This window comes from Melanostigma gelatinosum (genome assembly GCF_949748355.1).
Source record: "Melanostigma gelatinosum genome assembly, chromosome: 14".
NCBI lineage: Eukaryota > Metazoa > Chordata > Actinopteri > Perciformes > Zoarcidae > Melanostigma > Melanostigma gelatinosum.
This window is the reverse complement of record NC_136647.1, coordinates 3,522,100-3,540,593: the sequence shown is the minus strand read 5'-3', so window position 1 is coordinate 3,540,593 and position 18,494 is coordinate 3,522,100. Positions and strand designations below refer to the sequence as shown.

General features: G+C 41.6%; 2 protein-coding genes across 2 annotated transcripts; one reads left to right on the top strand and one right to left on the bottom strand.

Annotated features, from left to right (window-relative positions):
* The first annotated feature begins 236 nt into the window (after positions 1-236).
* Positions 237-1,340, top strand: cdkn2aipnl (CDKN2A interacting protein N-terminal like). Its single transcript, XM_079283231.1, has 3 exons — positions 237-460; positions 880-985; positions 1,065-1,340. Exons 1-3 carry the CDS (start codon positions 249-251, stop codon positions 1,071-1,073), a joined length of 327 nt encoding a protein of 108 aa, XP_079139357.1. The 5' UTR covers positions 237-248; the 3' UTR covers positions 1,074-1,340.
* A 1,479-nt stretch (positions 1,341-2,819) lies between these two features.
* On the bottom strand, positions 2,820-9,323 carry ube2b (ubiquitin-conjugating enzyme E2B (RAD6 homolog)). The gene is made up of 6 exons (XM_079284076.1): positions 9,165-9,323; positions 6,185-6,265; positions 5,506-5,531; positions 4,367-4,456; positions 3,959-4,047; positions 2,820-3,141 (listed from the first exon to the last, which is right to left on the bottom strand). The coding sequence occupies exons 1-6, from the start codon at positions 9,206-9,208 to the stop codon at positions 3,013-3,015; spliced, it is 459 nt and encodes a 152-aa protein (XP_079140202.1). The 5' UTR covers positions 9,209-9,323; the 3' UTR covers positions 2,820-3,012.
* Between the last annotated feature and the right edge of the window lie 9,171 nt (positions 9,324-18,494).

Here is an 18,494-nt window from a genome sequence, read left to right as displayed (position 1 = left end):
TATGTAAATGTATTAATTTAATGAATTAACTTACGCTTACGCACGTTTAATTAATTGTATCCAGCTGTTTACCATCAACAACCAGCAAGAAGCCCGTGTGCAGAGGGTATTTCAGGCCCAGCTGTAGCGCTCAGCTCCACCGCGGTGAGGCGCTGTTTGAAACACGCTGAGCTGGAAAAATCTACTTCCGGGACCCGCTTCGAAAGACCGGAAGTTGCCTTTGTTGACTCGTCCGGAGAAGAGCAAAGATGGCGAACATGGACGTGGAGGAGTTTATTCAGCAAAACAGAGCCCTGGCGGACCAGGTAGAAACGTTTCGAGGGTACTGGGAGAGCGAGAAACACTGGCAGGCCCGGAGGGAGTTCGTCCTGCGGAACATCAGCGACTTTGAGGACCCGCATCTGGACCAGCTGGTCTCTCTGTCCATGGTCTGGGCGAACAACGTCTTCCTCGGCTGTCGGTGCGTAAACACAACGTGTTGGTCCTCACGGTTTAATAAAATATACGCCCTTATTGGACAGATGTTTTTAAACATATTGTTTGATATAACGTCTGAATGATAAGTCGCAAAACTCACCTTCGTGTGTTGAGCATGGCTGTATGTTTGTCCGGGTTCAGACTCTTCTTCGGCTCTAAATGGGCTCGCTGCTGCCCCCTAGTGTCCGGAAGACGACTAACAAAATGGCTCTTTAAGACCGCAGTTTAATATTTATTATATTATACGCAGGAAATGGGCAATGTTGCCAGAAATATGACAAAATTGTAAGTTTTCTGTTAATATAAACACGTAAGAAACAATACACCACAGATGAATTAATGATGCAGAGTGCTAGTATTATTAATAAATATTAACAGCACGTTTCTCTCCACCGATGGCAGGTACAGCACGGAGCTGCTGGACAAAGTGAAGGACATGGCCGAAGGCGTCGTGGTGGAGGACGCACCGGTGTTCAAGACCAGAGCTGAGATCATGAAGAAGCAGCAGGTTTGTGTATGGACACACACACACACACTCATGCTGACAACATAAGATCCTTCATGTATTCTTCTCTTTTCCATCACAGGGTCAATGACCGGCTCAATCGTGTCGGATGAAGCCTGAAGACCGATGGGACTCGGCTGTTGTTTACATGATTTTACATGTTTTTATTGCAGATGTTTTCACATCTCAAATATTGTATCAGAAGCAGAGACTGCGTTGCTCAGCTTTTAATTGTACATGAGTGGGAGCGTCACTGCTCGTCCATTTTTACACCATTGTTTTTTTTATAAATTCAGATGAAAGATGACATTGGATCTTTTCCTAATGTCTGAAGCATAATAAAATACTTTATTTCTTATCATGGCGTTGTTTTGTGTGAATAAACAATCGAGGACATAACTTTTCTCAAAGCTCTACAGCACCACACAACGTTGAGCTGGTTCATGGTCTGGACAAAACCAAAACGAAACATTCCAGCACATTTTCTCAGTTCAGGGTTCTTTTTGCATCTTGATTATTACTTTCAAATCCTCTGCAGGCGGTTTATTTTCCTTTTTAAAAATTATTTTAGGACCATTTCTGAGCACAGACTCAACCTTAATCAGAACCAAAGAGGAAATGGTTTTAAATTAACAGATTAAGATACAATACTACAGAAAAACCATCTTCAATCTTCAACAAATGAGGGCTGACAGAGTTCACTAAAATTTAATTTTAAACACGGTAAGGACAAACAAGATCAAGAAACTTGTCTCAAACTCTGAAAAATGTATTTTATTATGTTTATACAGCATATAAGTATCCATTTTTTGTTTAATTCACAAAATCTTCATAACATATCCCTTCTGTCTTTTTTTTGGTGAAATAAATTGCGGGAACTGTTTTATGACGAGTCTTCTGTGTATTCTTTATCTGGAGTTAATATAATCAACGGGTCTTTTTGGATTTCACAAACAAAATAAGAAACGCAGGCGTGAAGACAACTTGAGGCTTTTGGAGGAAACGGTTGATTCAAACTGCAGCCCATCCTCAGATGTTTGAGACTGCGCTGCTTTCATCTTCTGCTAATTCGCTAAATTTAAAATGTGTAATTTTAAGAGATCAAAAACGCTGACTGGTTTACTTTCTGCGGCGGATGTAGTTCTACATTCATCTTCTTTCTACTCGCTAAGATACATTATGAGCTATGACAACCGATAAAGTTCTTACAGAAAGTGAGCAGAATGGAACCGAGAACACAGCCGTCGCTTAAACATGATATAGCAGCACCACCATTCAAGAACGTCCTAAAGCGCTGTGGAGACTCCTGAGCTCCTCTGCTTTTGATAACAATGAACAAAGACAGTCGGACAACAGGAAGACTCACTGAGCAGACTTCAGGATTACGTCTGCCTGTCTCCTGGGCTCAGCCGGGACTCGTGTTGTTTACTTTCATCTCTCTAATATACTCGTCTACCTGATGAGTGGAATATAAAGCTCAGAGCGGCCGATGCTGTGACGTCTGTGAGCCTCGAACCGACGACGTCTCCTAAAATATCAGAGATATGCTGGAACAGAGCCGGTTGTTCCTGATGAGCTGCGATGGATCCGACTCTGAAAGGCGGGTTTTTTTTTTGAATTGTTACTCTTCAAAATATGCGGATTCTGTCGTCTTTCCTAAAAGCCGAGTTGTGCGCACACCAGCAGACGTTACAAAAAAAAAAAGGAAAACAAACAAAAAGTGTAAAACTCAAAACTCTAACTGCATCAATCCACAAAGATATATTACAAATTCTGTTAGCAATAACTTATTTCACATCATGCAATAAAAAAAAGAAGTAAAATTAAGGACAAGAAACACAAATATAAGATTTATTTACCCTTCCTCGTCTTCCTCAAATGTATTGGCAAGCGTGTTAATGTCCATTCTGGTGTGTTTGTATTCAGGGTGGCACTTGAGTTCTTCTGATATAGTTGCTGTTTTTTTATTCTTTCTCGATGAGGTATAAATGAAAGACTGGAGTACTGTGATGATGAAGAGGAGGAGGAGCTCACACGTCCACCCAGCTCTGCTCCACGATGGCCGTCACCCTCTTCTCGTACTCCCTCTTGTTTTCCTGATAGAGCTGAGCGGCCTGACTGTTGGCCGGGCTGTTCGGGTTTGGCTCATCCAGCAACGACTGCAGGACAAAAACAATGTTAAAAATATTAAGGATGGAAGACAAACTATTCAAAACTCACTGGGGACTATTCCACCATTACTCCATTCTAAAGAAATACCCACAATGTACCTGTACGCAAGGCAACGTACCAGAGAGCGTTTCATCCATAAATGCACGACAGAGTTTACGTTTTTAAATATTTGGTATTTAGATAGTTTGAGATTTTATTTTCTTCCTTAAACGCATTATTCTACCACAGCGTTTAGAAAATGTGTGTATTCGTGGCATATCTCGCATGTTTTAAGTTTATTTCTCCTCAAATGTGTAACGCAGCAGACACGAAGGAAAATAAATCATTCAACTGTAACTTTGATACCAATTTGCCGTTCTCCATTTAAAAACATCCAGCCATGAAACTATCCATTCATACAATTAAAACCACAGACGATTGAATCCTTCCCTCCCCGATAATAGGCACCGATATTTATGGTTGAATTAATAGTAATCTGGTCAAACTTATCGTTATTATATCAGCTTCTACAATGTTTACATCATGCATAAGATATTATTATTAGTATTATATATATTATTCTGTTCTCTCAGCCCTGGACTTTTCCCTCCCTGGGAACAGAAAACTTTGGACGTATTGAAGGAAACATTTGATTTGATTCATTAACATCCACTGAAATGTACACACCCACTCTACACTACACTCGCTGGAAAATACTTTTATGTTGTGCTCACGTGAGCTTTCGAGGTGCATCGACTGACCGACAAATATCCCAATAATGTGTCCTCATGCTCTCACGGACGGCACGAAGAGAAACCAACCCACCTGGATGGAGGTGAGTATGGACGACACGTCGTACGTGGGGCTCCAGCGGTTCTGAAGGATGTCTAAACATATACTGCCGTCTGCGTAAACTGGTAAACAAGAGAGAAATTACTCATAACTTTGCTGTTTTCATATTAACTACAGAACAGGTAAATAACAAGAGCTCACAGAGTCAAGTGATAAACATGCAGCACAAACCAGTCAACACTCCTCAGTCAGGAAGCATCATGTTGGCTTTGCAATGCACCGTTTGTGTGTTTTTTAATACATGCATTATGTACAAAACTCCCCAAAAGCCCATAAAGAAGGAACAGGAATCCCACATTATTCATTATGCATCAGCAGCATTATTATGAGTTATTATCAGACTGGTATCGGAGCCACAGTTATATTTTATATGTTACTTACCATTTGGGTGAAACATTCTGGAGACAAACCGAACTGTGGGAGGCTTGTTTGGGTACTCCTCTGAAAACTCTATCAGCAGCTTAAACGTTCCTGCAGAGAGACACACAAGTCATCCTGTGAGGAGAATACAGATGTGAAGGAGCGAGCAGGTCAGAGAGAAGCCAGAGAAACAATTAGGTTTCTAAAAATACAGCCGGCTCGACTGGAAGGAGACGCTCATCCTCCAGCGAGGAGGAGACGTCGACGCTGCAGGCTGAAAGGAGACGAAGGGAGCCCGAGAGGCGGAAACAATGAACCCCGAGTCAGCGCTTCTCCTGCCGGACCAGAGTCATAATTACTGGCAAGAAAAAGGTGCATGTGTGCATAAATGTGTTCTATATCTCCTGGCATTATACAGCAGAACTAAAGTTCACGACCACATACGCACATCTATGTTCAGATATTCAGCTGGTCCTGATGTCAGCTATTTGTATTTTTAAAGAGATTAAAACCAGTCGACAGTTTTCTGTTGGTCAAGTTAATAATTCAGAGCATTGTGTTATTAAAAAGCATGCCATGCATTTACTGCTTTCTTGATGATTTGATGTGGTTTCATACTTCTGTATATGAATATTAGAAGATATCCTGATTGTCATGATGATGATTTAACTGCATCACCCGGCTCGTTATCACGTTGTCGGTACAATCATTTGAGGACTAATTTATAAAAAGCGTGAAAAGCAGCTATTTAAACTCGTCGTCACTGTTTTGGAGAATGGGTGAGTCTGAAAACTGCACGTAAATTTGGCGCGAGTCAACTTGTTATTACAAATTGAAAGGACTACGTGGCCTTAAATTGAGATGATTTAAAACACTCAGATATCCTGTTTGTAATCATTTCCTCTCCATAGGACTTTTCGGACCTATTTATATGTGTGGGAATGTTTCAGTGTGTGATGTTGTGACCGAGTGCTCGGCAGTGTTAACCCGCCATCACTCACCAGAACGTTTACAACGCGCTGCCTGTGACAGATGGACTGACCACCTCCACTAAAAATATCAGTGCAGGAGGAAGTTAACTCAAACCCAGAACTTTGGATACAACGTGCTCCCGCTGAGCCTGCTTTACTGGACAACATGAACCAAAGTGGAGAACTTACCGTCTTCAAACGGTGTTCCCACAGGCCTGACAGAGACAGAGAGAGACAGAGAATTATTTACAAATTCCAAAAGTCTTCAGTGTTAGAATCAGGCCTTCGAGGATTTGCTCTGCACAGACACCAGCGTGTCTATTTGCTCCTCACATTGACGGAGCCGATTAAAACAGCTGCACACAAGTTTCACATTTCTAACACCTTCCCCTTTGACTCTGAATGAGGCGAGGAACTATCAGCAACATCTATTTTAAACCCACGTTGTCTCTCTGGTTTGTTTTGTTGCAACGTGTCAAGTTTTTCAATCACTCTCTGCTGCTGCTGCTGCTGCTTGTCCTCTTGATGCTGCGTTTTTTTGCTTTTAACTTTTGAATATCACACTATAAAAGTTTAATTTGCACTTCAAATTGTGTCCCAAGATACATCACAAATTCTAAAAAAGATCACAATGTTGTTTTAGTCTTTATCAATCCTTCCTCCTTTTCCTTGACCGCTGAACTCCATGCCTAACAATACCCCCCCCCCCCCCCCCTCTTCTGCTTGTTTTATTTTTAAAGCAGGACAAGGTGGCTGGGTTGTGTGTGTGTGTGTGTGTGTGTGTGTGTGTGTGTGTGTGTGTGTGTGTGTGTGTGTGTGTGTGTGTGTGTCAGACAGCAGGGCGGAGTGGATTAAGAGCCTGACTCACCCAAAAATAACTGCGTTCCAAAGCATGATGTTGTTCTCTGATGGGGCTCCACTCACACCGGTGGGAGGATCTTCTTGAAGCCTGAGATGCAGAGAGAGAGAGAGAGAGAGAGAGAGAGAGAGAGAGAGACAGACAGACACACAGAGAGAGACAGACACACAGAGAGAGACAGACAGACACAGAGAGAGACAGACAGACAGAGAGAGACAGAGAGACAGACAGACAGAGACAGACAGACACAGAGAGACAGACACAGAGAAATAAGGAGAGAACAAAACAAGACAAAAAGATCAGGATCTGATTCTGAAGCACTACTGAACCCAGACCAGAGGATCAGGATCTGATTCTGAAGCACTACTGAACCCAGACCAGAGGATCAGAGGCCTGAAGGCTTCAGTCACAAGAGTCCACCTTCACCTGAGAACACCTCTGGATATCCGGATTAACGACAGACAAGCAAACCCTAAAAAGAGAGGAGAGGCTCCCTGGTGTTTCTAATGAATGTGTTTTGTTACTCTGAAACACTGATGACCGAAACTGGAGCCCAGTTCATGAAATCTCCGGAAACTCAAGTGTCCGAGACTGTGTTTATGACTGATTTATGCTAAGCTAACATAGTGCTAACATGTTGGTTTCACTAATGAGAGTTTGGTGCTTAGAAGTAACGATCATTTCTTTCATTACTGATTAATCTACGCCTTTCTCAAACACATGTAAGAAAATGGTGAAAACTGTCAAGAGGTGAATTCTTAAAATGTTTAGTTTCGTCTGAACACAACAGTCCAAAATCGTGTAGCATAAAAACAGAGAAAAAAAGAGAAAAAAAGATATATATATACATATACAAATGAACAAATGAAAACACACAGACGTCGCAGGTCAACATTTCCTGTAAATGAAGTTGCCGACAAACAGCGGCTGGTTTGTTAAACTATTGATCAGCGGAGCCTATAAAACAAACAAAGCCAGCGTGCTCAGAATAGACTATAATCTAGTCTGTCGGGTCCGTTGCTGATGCTCAGAGTACATTATTGTGTCTTCATTGCTTCACATGACCAGAACCACCACAGACCATGTCAGCCTACAATCCCCCTCCCTGTATGAAAGCTGGTTTAATCAGCGCTTACAGCTATAACACAGGCTGGTTTGTACGTCTCAGTCCCTCAGACAGACTCAAGGAGGCTCCACTCAACTCCACCACCACACAGACTGGTGGTCACTTCATTTGACTTGTGAAATTGAGGATTACTGATCGCTCTGCACAGATTAGGAGAAGTAGTGGGGCAGTGAGGGCACTCTGTGATGGTTCATTTTGACAGAAATATGAAGCCATTAGTCGATTGGTATGCAACTATTTTGATATTCAAGTAATTTATGAATAAAAAAAGCTTGCTAACATTCTCTCATTGGCTTCACCAATGTGTGGATTTGTGTTTGTCTGATTTCCTATCATTTAAAACTGAATATATGTGGTTACTTATCAAAATGGACTTGCTAGTTGCAGCCTTAGAATATTTTCTGTTCGTAATAACATACCTGAAACTGGCATTCAGATACAACTTCTTTGACTGCGGTCTGCTAGTTTAGAGAGTCTAGACATCTGGAGATACAGAAAAACAAACTAAATGCTACTGTAAAGCTAAACCCTCACATAAGTACTGTGAGGAGCAATAATAGTATAGAAAGTATTGAAGTGGAAGCTGATGGTTAAATGAAAGGGTTGCTTTGCTGAATATAATCTGAGGAACTTCAGGTGTTTTTTGAGCAGCACTTCAACAACAAAGTGTTATTTTTTTCACATGAAAAGGTACCGAGCTAAAACCTATTCTTGGCTTGTTCAAGCAATGAGTTCAGTTTCGAGATGCTTATTGTGCAAATCAATTTGACTTCAGATCAAACAAGGGGAGCACAGACAATATCACACAAGGCTGATCCAGGAATGCACCATTGTGGGGTTTTTCTTAACTCGGTGTGTTACAGTTTACCACCTGGGGAGCAGAGTAGAGTTACAGACACCTTATCCACCCTGCTTCAACGGCCGTTCTTAGTAGAACAGCTTAGGATCTTTTTCCTTTTCCACTGACAGGTGTGTGCGTGTGTCTGTGCGTGTGTGTGTCTGAGAATAACACAGTAGGATGCCATATGGAGCCAGGCAACAGATTGGGGACGGCAGGTATTACAAGCAGGTGTGACTCTCTCACAACTCCCAGACACATTCTCGTCCTCACAGCACACCTTTGATAACATAATAAGTTACACGAGAGGGATATATGGGGTTGTTTAAATATACTTATAATAATAAAGCTTTAAGAAGAGGTGGCAGGCACATGTCAAGACACCTTAAATATTGAGATGAAGCACCCATTGACCCCCACACACAGGGTTGTGCAACACCTGGGAGCCATGTTGCTGCCAAGAAGAAGAAGAAGAAGAATTGGGGGGGGGATTGAAACCATAATGCTGACTGGTTGAAATTAGCTAATGTTACCTTCATGAACAGCACCACTTAAACACACAGCTTGCAGACTGCACAGAGTAATTAGGATCACATTTAGCTAATAATCAGGGCCAGCCAAGGACAAGACAGCCGGTTTGTTGGATCTTTTTTAAAGCCACATTTAACGTTAAGCCACCTCACATAACTCAGCTATCCGCTGCTAGTTTGCACATGCCGTTAAGCTAACAAACAAACAAACTAGCCACGAACAAAAACAAAGCACAGACTGACGTTATTCCCTGTGTAGCATAACAGCAAAGAGCCTTCACCGGATATCGTCTAAATGCAATTGAAAATAGACAATCAATTTGTCATGCCTACAAATGCCACATACGATGACACAACATGCAAACGAAGGAGTTTATTTCACAATAACTCCAAGACAAAGCTTTAAAAACAGCATTATCTGCATCAGGAGCTAACGCTAAGCTAACTACGCTAGCTACACACTAAACAGAAGAGATGGCCAAAACGTTGCGGTACCTTTTAAAATCTCTCATAAGCCGTCTCCTTGCCGGTGTCGACATTATTCAAAATGTATTTAAAAAAAACAAACTATAGAGCAGGACCAAAAATCGAATACTCTCCGACACCCAAATCCGGTGTTTCTTCCGCTTGTGACCCTTTTTCTTCTTCTTCCAAAACAACTGGGTAGCGACTAGCCGTTTCTGGTGACGTCAGTCGCCTACAGTGCTGGCCGCCGGAGGTTCCGCCCCTTTTATGTCACAACCATGTCGCTGCATTTAAAACAAATGAAATCCAAATGCATCATTTTGTTATTTCTGAAAAATGTTAAATTCATGTGCTGCAAAACGAAGTAACCAGCAGTCACCACCATATGGTCATATCATAACATAGAGTTAAAAACAAAACAAAAACATATATTCAAGCCTTGAAGTTGTGTGATATTTAGTTACTTTAATGTCTGAACACCTTAAACACACACAGCTTTTATATTGACAAAAAAATTTATGGAAAGAAATCAGGTGAAACATTTTCAGCACATGGGTTGTATAACGTATGTATGGAAGCCCATTTCCACCACTGTGAGGAAAAAATAAAGGTCCTGTTATCTCGAAATTTCGACCCTGGCATTGGCCATGGCCCTGGCCCTATACCACTGGTGGTGGCCCATGTGAATTTTATTGAAATAAATATGATTTAATCAAATCAGATCTACCGTTTCCACTTCTTCTTTAATTTCACATAACTTGTTTTCCCAATTTCTTTCACTACTTTTACTGTCACAGAATGTTAAACCCAGTATTTTTATTTCTGGTTTGACTTTAATGACTTTAATGTTAATATTACATTAAAGTTTGACTTTAATGACTTTAATGTTAATATTACATTGATGGTGTTTGGGATGGAGCCCAGCCTGGGCTTGGCAGGTAAGCTAGTCAGGTTATAAGACATATGTATGTGTGAATTAAATAAAATTAAGTTATTGATAAATCCATTGTTTTAATTGCAAGAACTATAACTGAAAATGTGTCATGAAACACTTCTATTATAATTTCTTAAACCAGTTCTAAACCTATATTTCCTACAGCTCCGCACTCATCCTGCTCGGCGACTTCAACATCCAGACTGATAAGTTAGAACCTCTTCTTTCCTTCCTCTCCTCCTTTGTCCTTCACCACTCCTCTTCTCCTCCGACCCACAAGGCCGGCAACCGGCTGGATCTTATCTTCTCTCGACACTGTTCTACTGCTAACCTCTCCATCACTCCCCTCCAGCTCTCTGACCACTATTCCATGTCTTACTCCCACTCCCTCTCCTCTCCCCTCTTACTTCCGCCACCTACCCACATGTACCATCATGAATGCGCAATATGACTGGCGCATTCATGATGGTACATATTTACACACTGACCAGAGAGTGCAGCCTCATGTGGGGATGTTTGGGGGAAATGATGGGGGGGAATTAAAAACACACAAACACCCTCCTATATATCAAGATAATGTGCGAGTATCATTTTTGTTTTCTGTAAAAAATACAACGATGCAAATCAAATCTAAAGTTCTCCACAGAAGTCCACAAAAGAAAACCAGATGATGGACGAGAGGAAGGAACTGGAGGACCTTGCTTCAAAATCGGAAGAGTTTCAGGCAAAGTGGCACTTTGAGGATTCATCAGCGGACTCATACTGGGGAGATCAGATCTGCGATGGTGAACGAGAAGAAGGAACTGGAGGACCTCGCTTAAAAATCAGCCTCCTCACCTGTGAGCTATGTGGGAAGAGTTTCAGTCAACGTCAATCTTTAGAGAAGCATCAAAACATTCATGCTGGAGAATAAACTGGCATTAGCATTTCACTATTGAGAGAATGTAGGTCACACAGACGGACAAAAGGGCCCGGCAGCGGCGTTCGTCTTTTCTGGCTCCCCCAAGGGCCAGGAATGAAAAGCATGCTCTTTATGTAATGCAAAACACATTTACATGATGTGTTGCTATCGAGGCTCTCGGGGGAGGAAACTGGTTTATTTATTGGATTTTAACACCAGAAGAAACTTGATTTCATGAGCTGGGAAACAGCGAGATGATGTGTACTCTGGGAGGCCGCTGAGGACTGAGAAACTGTTTTTAATCAACAGTTTTGAAGCCTACTCTTCTTGGAGAAGCAATAGTTTGTTTTGCAATTCTCTGTCTGGCTGCTCCATCGATACAAATGTGACTCCTCTGTTTGCCAGAGGCTGGACAAAAGCCTGGATCCAGACTAAACAGGCATGAGGCTCTGCTGAGCTCAGGTGCTTTTAATAGAAAGGGCAGAGACATGTTGCAGTGTTTTCTCCTCTTTATCTCTCCCTCTCAGTATACTGTATCTGAAACACTATATGATGCAGTTGAGGGTGATTTTAAGTGACGTGATAGTAGTGTATGAACTTTTGAATTCTTTAAAAGGTGTGGAGGATTTGGTGCCATAAAGAGGCGAGGTTGCAGATTGCAACCGAAGGAAACCTGCCGCGTGTAAAGCGTGTTGAATGGTTCATAATACTTCTCAAGTTTTTGTGTCTGTTTCCATGAAAAGTCCAACAACACGTGTTATTTTACGCTTGTTACATACATACAGTATTTTCAAAATAAACTTCCGCCTTCACAGGAAATAACAAAACTTGGTTCGGTTTAGGAACAGATTTAGGTTTGGGTTAAAATAACTACGATAGTGACGTTACTTAAGTCCTTGTTTCACACATCAGCCATCTCCTGGGCGAAATACATTTTTTGTTAAAAAAACAACAATTTATACTCATAAAAAACACATACTTATTAATATTAGAGTTGATTTATAGCTCTATGTAAAAGCAACACTGGTCCTTTAACAACTGAGTTGTGATACATTTTCCCTCTTTGTTCAGTTAACCAGGTTACATGATTGTCATTCTAGTTGATGATTTTGGAAATGGTGATTTATTTTGTTCATTAATAACAACACATGAAATGTGAACTAAGCGATGCACTGTGATATATTTAGAAAATAAATACAGAAATACTTTAAAAAAGCTTAAAGTTAACTTTAAATTGTCTTTTTTAGACTGAAACCTGCAGAGAGACTTTGAAAAAAGATATAAAATAGTCGAGTCAGACATTTACAGAATAGTTCTGCAGAATAATTTTATGATTTTAAACTCGCCCTGACTCCTGTGGGTCCAAACTGAAACTGAAATATTTGTCAACCACATGGACGTTATTGCAAATAATGCAAAATGCTCAGTTGAAAACTGATACCTAAACACACATGTATCTTTAACATCATGGACATATAATGACGTATACAGCTCACCTGTCTTTGCATGTTTGTGTGTATCTGAGCATTGACAGGTGCATATAGATGCTTCAGAATTAAATGTCAACTATTCTACTGTGGATGCTGTTCTCTGACCAGATGTTGCCATTTGCATGGTGAGCCTGGTGTTGAATAATGCAGCGCGTGTCATTAAGTCTTCCCTGCAGCTGAACAGGTGCAGTGACAATAACAGTATTTCTTTCCACAAAGTATGTCGGTTGAACGTTATGGTGGCTTAATGTGCGTTTCCCTCCCTCGTGTTCTGTGGATGGAGAGGTCACTCAGGCCTTTCGTACCTCACCCATCACTCTAATGACCCATTAGTCTCCACAGAAACCTGCTGGCGGCGCCCAGAAGACTGAGTGTTAGGGCGGAGCCGTGATGGAGCCATCAACGCGTGCTGCCTCCATCAGCGCTAATGAGGAGCGAGGCTTTAAGATGGCACGAGCTAATTGTCTCATTAGACCCGCGATGTCTCGCTGGTAATTTAATTACACAGCTGACTGGTGTTCGGGCAGCCGGTCAAGCCTGCAGAACGTCGGTGTGTCTCGGTCAAATTTTAGGATCTGTGAAGGGCGATGGCGCTTAAATTGATTAAAATTATGCTGATATTTGGTTATCATATATTATATATCAGCCTTTTCATAAGATAGTTTGTGAGAGGGAAAATGTTCACAGCAGGGAGGTGCTTGTTTCTTCTTAATCTGCACTTTAATCGGGTGCTGATCTCATTTTTGGTCTTCTTTATGATCAGAGACAGGGCTTACAATCTTGCCCTCATATATTCGATCACCTCTTATCGCTTGACTGAAGATCGGGTTTGAGATCACGTCACGACAAACTCCATCCTCTGATTAAGACTGTGAGATGCTGTCGAAAGATCAGGGAAAAGCAAGTAAGTGGACCTTGAGTTACAGTTTCTGACAGTTAAAAACTGTAATGTGTGTGTGAATTACAGAAGATATGAATAGTGGAACGTGCAGGTAAATAAAAATCAATACAACACAAAATGCTTGTAGTGTTTATGTCGAGTTTTCTCTTCACTAAAACATTCTGACTCCATGTTTTTTGGAGTCTAACAAGGCCTCTTCCTCTCGTCTCTCTAAATTTGTCTCCAAAGTGACTGAGGACGAGCTGCCCGATCCTCCTCTTCATCGACACCAGATGGAGCCCAAGACATCCGATGGGAGCAGTAACCTGCTGTTGTCATGGTTTCAGGTATCCGGGAGACACACTACTGCATGCTAATTGGTGGAAAGAGTAAGAGGTTGTTGCTGCTTTTTTATATCTGTATCTCTATATTTAGTCTGACATGTAAAAACATCTCAAACATTTCCTCTGAAGACAAAGAGGGTGAGCTCGATGGAGGAATGATGTTGGACAAATATCTGCTTATGACAATGAAACGAATTTTTTTTTAAATTATGTGCAACATAGTGTATGTTCCACGTTGCTTTGTCACACGTTTTATAACCTTTGTCTTCTTTTCTTATTTATTTCTGCTACTGATTTGACTACATGCTTTTCTCAAAGTGGCGACAAGTGTCAACTTTAGGGCAACTAATGATTCATTTTCATCATCGATTAAACTGATGTTTAGTCTCTAAAATGTAAGAAAACATTCTTAACATTCTTATTCACTGTCTTAATGTCAGAAAACAGTAAAAAATATCCTTCCCACTATCTCAAAGTCCAAGGTGATGTCTTTAAATGTCTTGTTTGGTCCAAAACCAAAAGATAGTCACTTTAATTGTGATATAAAAACAGAGAAACACAGGTAATCTCCATATCCGAGAGGCTGAAAACAGCATTTTTTGACATTTCTGCATGAAAAAACCCAGAATAATCAATTATCCAAATAGTTGGCGGTATTGGTCGACTAATCATTGCAGCTCTAGTCAGCTTTTCTAAATGCAAAACGGTCGTAATGCATAAACTTGTGTTCATTGCATGTAAAACCACTGAATAAACTGCATGTATCCGTCTCTCTCTCTCCGTATTTGTTGCTTCTCAAGGATATTCAGAGGGTAATGGTCACGTGACTTCATGCTGATGTAATGTTGTGTGTGCCTGGAAAGCTGCTGTCATACAACTCAGTGGTTTGTTTTTTGGAGAGGCGCACAGCGTGTCTCCAGTTCTGTTCTCCTCCCGACATCACAAGTCATCGCATGGAGACTGACAAACTGTGTGATATAAATATCTCTTTTCCTAGGATTCAGTTTTGTTTACATTTTGCAAAACTGTAGATGACACTTTGTTGTGCAACGTGTGTCACACAACACATAAATAAAGGATGTCAGAGGCATAGCTCTGTGCAAACTGGGGAGGAAATCCAAAGTAGAGAAAATACTATTTCCCATTTGCACGGGAACGCACGCACTTTAATTAGGGAACTAAAAATAAAAGGTTTTCCCTCATGAGTCCTCAAATGAAAAGGCCACATGAGGAGGAGGAGGAGGGAAACAGGGCCACAACAATCAGACAGCCGGGATGAGCTTTGGTTTCCCAAAGTGATGAAATGTTAATGTGGAAAACAACAATCCAGACACATAATAATAAACATGGTTTTCTGAAACTGATTATCACAATCCAGAGGGAGACCCTGGTTGGGCTTATTTAAAAATGAATATTTCAATGATGCAGGTGATGCCTTTTGTTCCTAGTCTGTGCAAAGCAGGAAAATAATGGTTGCCTGTTTCCTATGCGAACCTGCAAACAGAGATTTTTCAATTGCGGAGGAGAGCGCTCTGGAGAATGTGAATGATGACATGGTGTGTTGCTGCAGAAGAGCCTCAATCAGGAAGACAGAAAAAAACAAAAAACATCCTGCCTGCCACGTTTTCATGTTATTTCAATAAAAGAACTCATTGAGAGAGGCGTCATTACAACACACACACAATCACACACACGAAATAGATTTGATTTCTTTGAAAATAGAGCTGAACCAAAGACAATGATGCATTCATTTGTTAAATTGTGGCTTTTACTCAACTGCACTGTTTTAAAGGTATTCTTATCTTATATATTATATGTGGTTGTAAAATGAGAATAAGAGCAGATTCTTCTGTAAAGTATCTCAGGTCGTGTGTGAATTGAAACAAAGCTCACTGCCTCCCCCATTTGTCCCCCTCTTTCATCTTGTTTCATCATTTTTGCAAAAAAAGGAAGCTAACAGGTTTCACTTAGGATTATTAATGAGCACGACTCAGTCTCTGTGCTTCAGTGAGCAGATTCACTCTTTGATCTCAGATTGTGTTGGATGTGTGGTGTCGTTTCTTTTGTGTGGCTGCAGACTGAGGTTAGCATTTTCAATGGTGAGCCAAATGAACCAGGATATATATATATATATATATATATATATATATATATATATAGTCAAAACACACACACTTACACAGAGTCACTACACTCAGATTGATGAATTATTGCTTTTAATATGAATTATAGTATGTTTAGAAAAAAAACAACTGAAGATATTCAGTTTAATATGATATTAAACAGAGAAAAGCAGGAAATCTGCACATTTTAGGGACTTGTTGAACACGGTGGAGATTTTGCGAAGTAGTGATGTCTCTACCAGCAAAACCGTTGTTTAAATCAGGCATATGACTCTGAGGCTCTTATAATATTGCACCGGGTAGACAGACAGGTTTGTGTTGTGCAAAACCCCTGGTGCCCTGAAGTGGACGGGGGAACACATACACACATACACACACACACACACACACCCTCACCCCCACCCCATCAGGCGGGCTTGGAGTTCCCCGGGGGGAGAAGGAGGGGGGGGGGGGGGGGGGGGCAGCCATCGCACCCCCGTGGAGTCCGGGAGGCCGGAGGCAGTGTGAGGCATGAGAATATAGGTCATTAGTCTGGAGAAGACAGAAGGGAAAATCCCAGCCGAATTCAAAAAAACCGAGTCAGCGTTTTCAAGGAAAAACTATGGGGCGGAGGGTGAGCATAAATAACGTGCCCTTGACAGTGGCGACATTAAGTCTGCGGGGGAGCTCTTATCGACACACAGAGAGACCCGGCTGTCTGAAAAATACGCTGAAGTAAGGGTTTTTGTGTCATCAATCAAGTGAGGTGAAGGGTAGGAATCCGTTGGAAGTCAGACATCTGAAGCCCGTATTAGTATAAATAAGGGCAGTTTTGAAACAGCAGAGGACACTTGGAGCAGAACCTTGAAGACGCTTTTGGAGAAGGAGACGGAGGAGTCTCGAACCCCGTGCGGCCTCCTGCCTGCACGGGGTGAAACTTTAACTTTTTGCAGAGTCTCCGGACTTTGAGAATCTGGTTTTTAAGAAAACTTAGAAGGTTTTTTGAAGTCTAGTCAGGAGAGAAGGCTCACTCTGTCCAGTCCTGCGCTGGGTGAATCATTAACTTTTTCCTCCGTAAGCTACACAGCCAGCCCGTCTGCCGGCTGAGTCAGCTTTTTACAGATCCTTTGTCTGTAAACTGCTCTGAAGGGGTTTTTGAATACTTAGGTGATTCTTTCTTATATTTTTCAGTTAACGATTTTCCTCTGCATTTTGGACCAAGAGACTATACTTTGATTTAAATGCAAATAAATAAATAACAAATTAGTTTCTTCGACCAAGTCCTTTTTTTTTCATATTTTCCTGAGAAGTCAGCCCAGAGGAGGGGTTAAGCCTCAGATGATCCCCTTCATCCCCTGAGGTAAGTTGTGTTTGATCCAGCTCGGTACATTACTGATGGCATTCTTGAAATGCCCAAACCACACTGATACTTATTCTAATAATTAAAAAAAAAAAAAAAAAAAATTAATTAATTAATTTTTCAATTTTTTTTATTATTGAATTAAAAACCGTGAGGGGTCACCCCCCGATATCACGTAACATGGCGCCCGAACAGGGACCCGTGAGGGATTAGATCCTAGAAACACTAGAACGTGTATTCTAGGTAGAACAGCGGTTCCCTCTCGGGTTAAAGTACACGGATCCTCCCGAGGATAAAAGAACAGTGATGCAACCTTCCCTACCAATTGTTGTTCGTAATAATATCACTGTTATATGATCGCATGCCTAGGGTGGGGTAGTATTACAGTGTTGATTTTAGTTAATATTTATTGTTGCAAAATTTAAAAAGCCCCCCCCCTTGCTCCTAGCAGAGAGAGCAGGGGAGGAGGGGCGGCCCCCTCCTTTTTGCTCAGAGGAGAGAGAGCGAGCAGGAAAGGAGGGGCGGCCCCCTCCTTTTTGCTCCTAGCAGGGAGAGCAGGCAGAGGAGGGGAGGCAGCTCCCCCCTCTTTGTTCAGCGGTTAAGTTCCAGCGAAAATCTAACGGAAGTACTCGGTCCTTCGTCATCAGCTGTGGCTGCTCTGGTCGCTGCCTCTGGTTGACGTGGGCGGGCTCTTGTGAACTCATGACAATGTCACAGGTGACAGCTAGTTTGGAAGGTGTCTTGACTGCAAAGAAAGAAAAAAGCAGAGACTCGAGAGAGATTAGGCCCTAAAACACGAGAATGTGTAACATAGGGGATCAGATTTTCTCTCTCGCGTTAAAATCGTAATAATATCACTGTTATATTATTGCATGGCTGGATACCTGAGAGGCCTTAGGCCCTAAAACACTAAAGGTGTAAAATAGGGGATCAGATTGTGTGTCTCTCAGGTTAAAGTCAAAAACGCTCCCTCCTTGTTCAGAGGAGAGGGAGCGATCAGGGGAGGAGGGGCAGCCCCTCCTTCCCTTGCTTTCAAGGCAGCTCAGAATGAGCTAGAATAAGAGAAAAAAGCAAACCGCTCGCCCACACAAGCAGACTAAATGGCCCAAGCCAGTCCGAAAATGGCTGAACCTTCCCTTATCTTTCCTTCAGGGTAGAGAGGGAATGATGCACTCACTGAGGTCCTGCTTGAACAAGCCTCTCAAATAGGGGCCAATATGCATGAGGGATTACGAAATGAGGGACACGACAAGGTCAATAGGTTTTTTTAAACAAAATCTAGTTCCTCTTCCTAACCTTAGAACACATCCAACACAAAGTGAGGTCACGGGTCAACAGTGAACGATGGT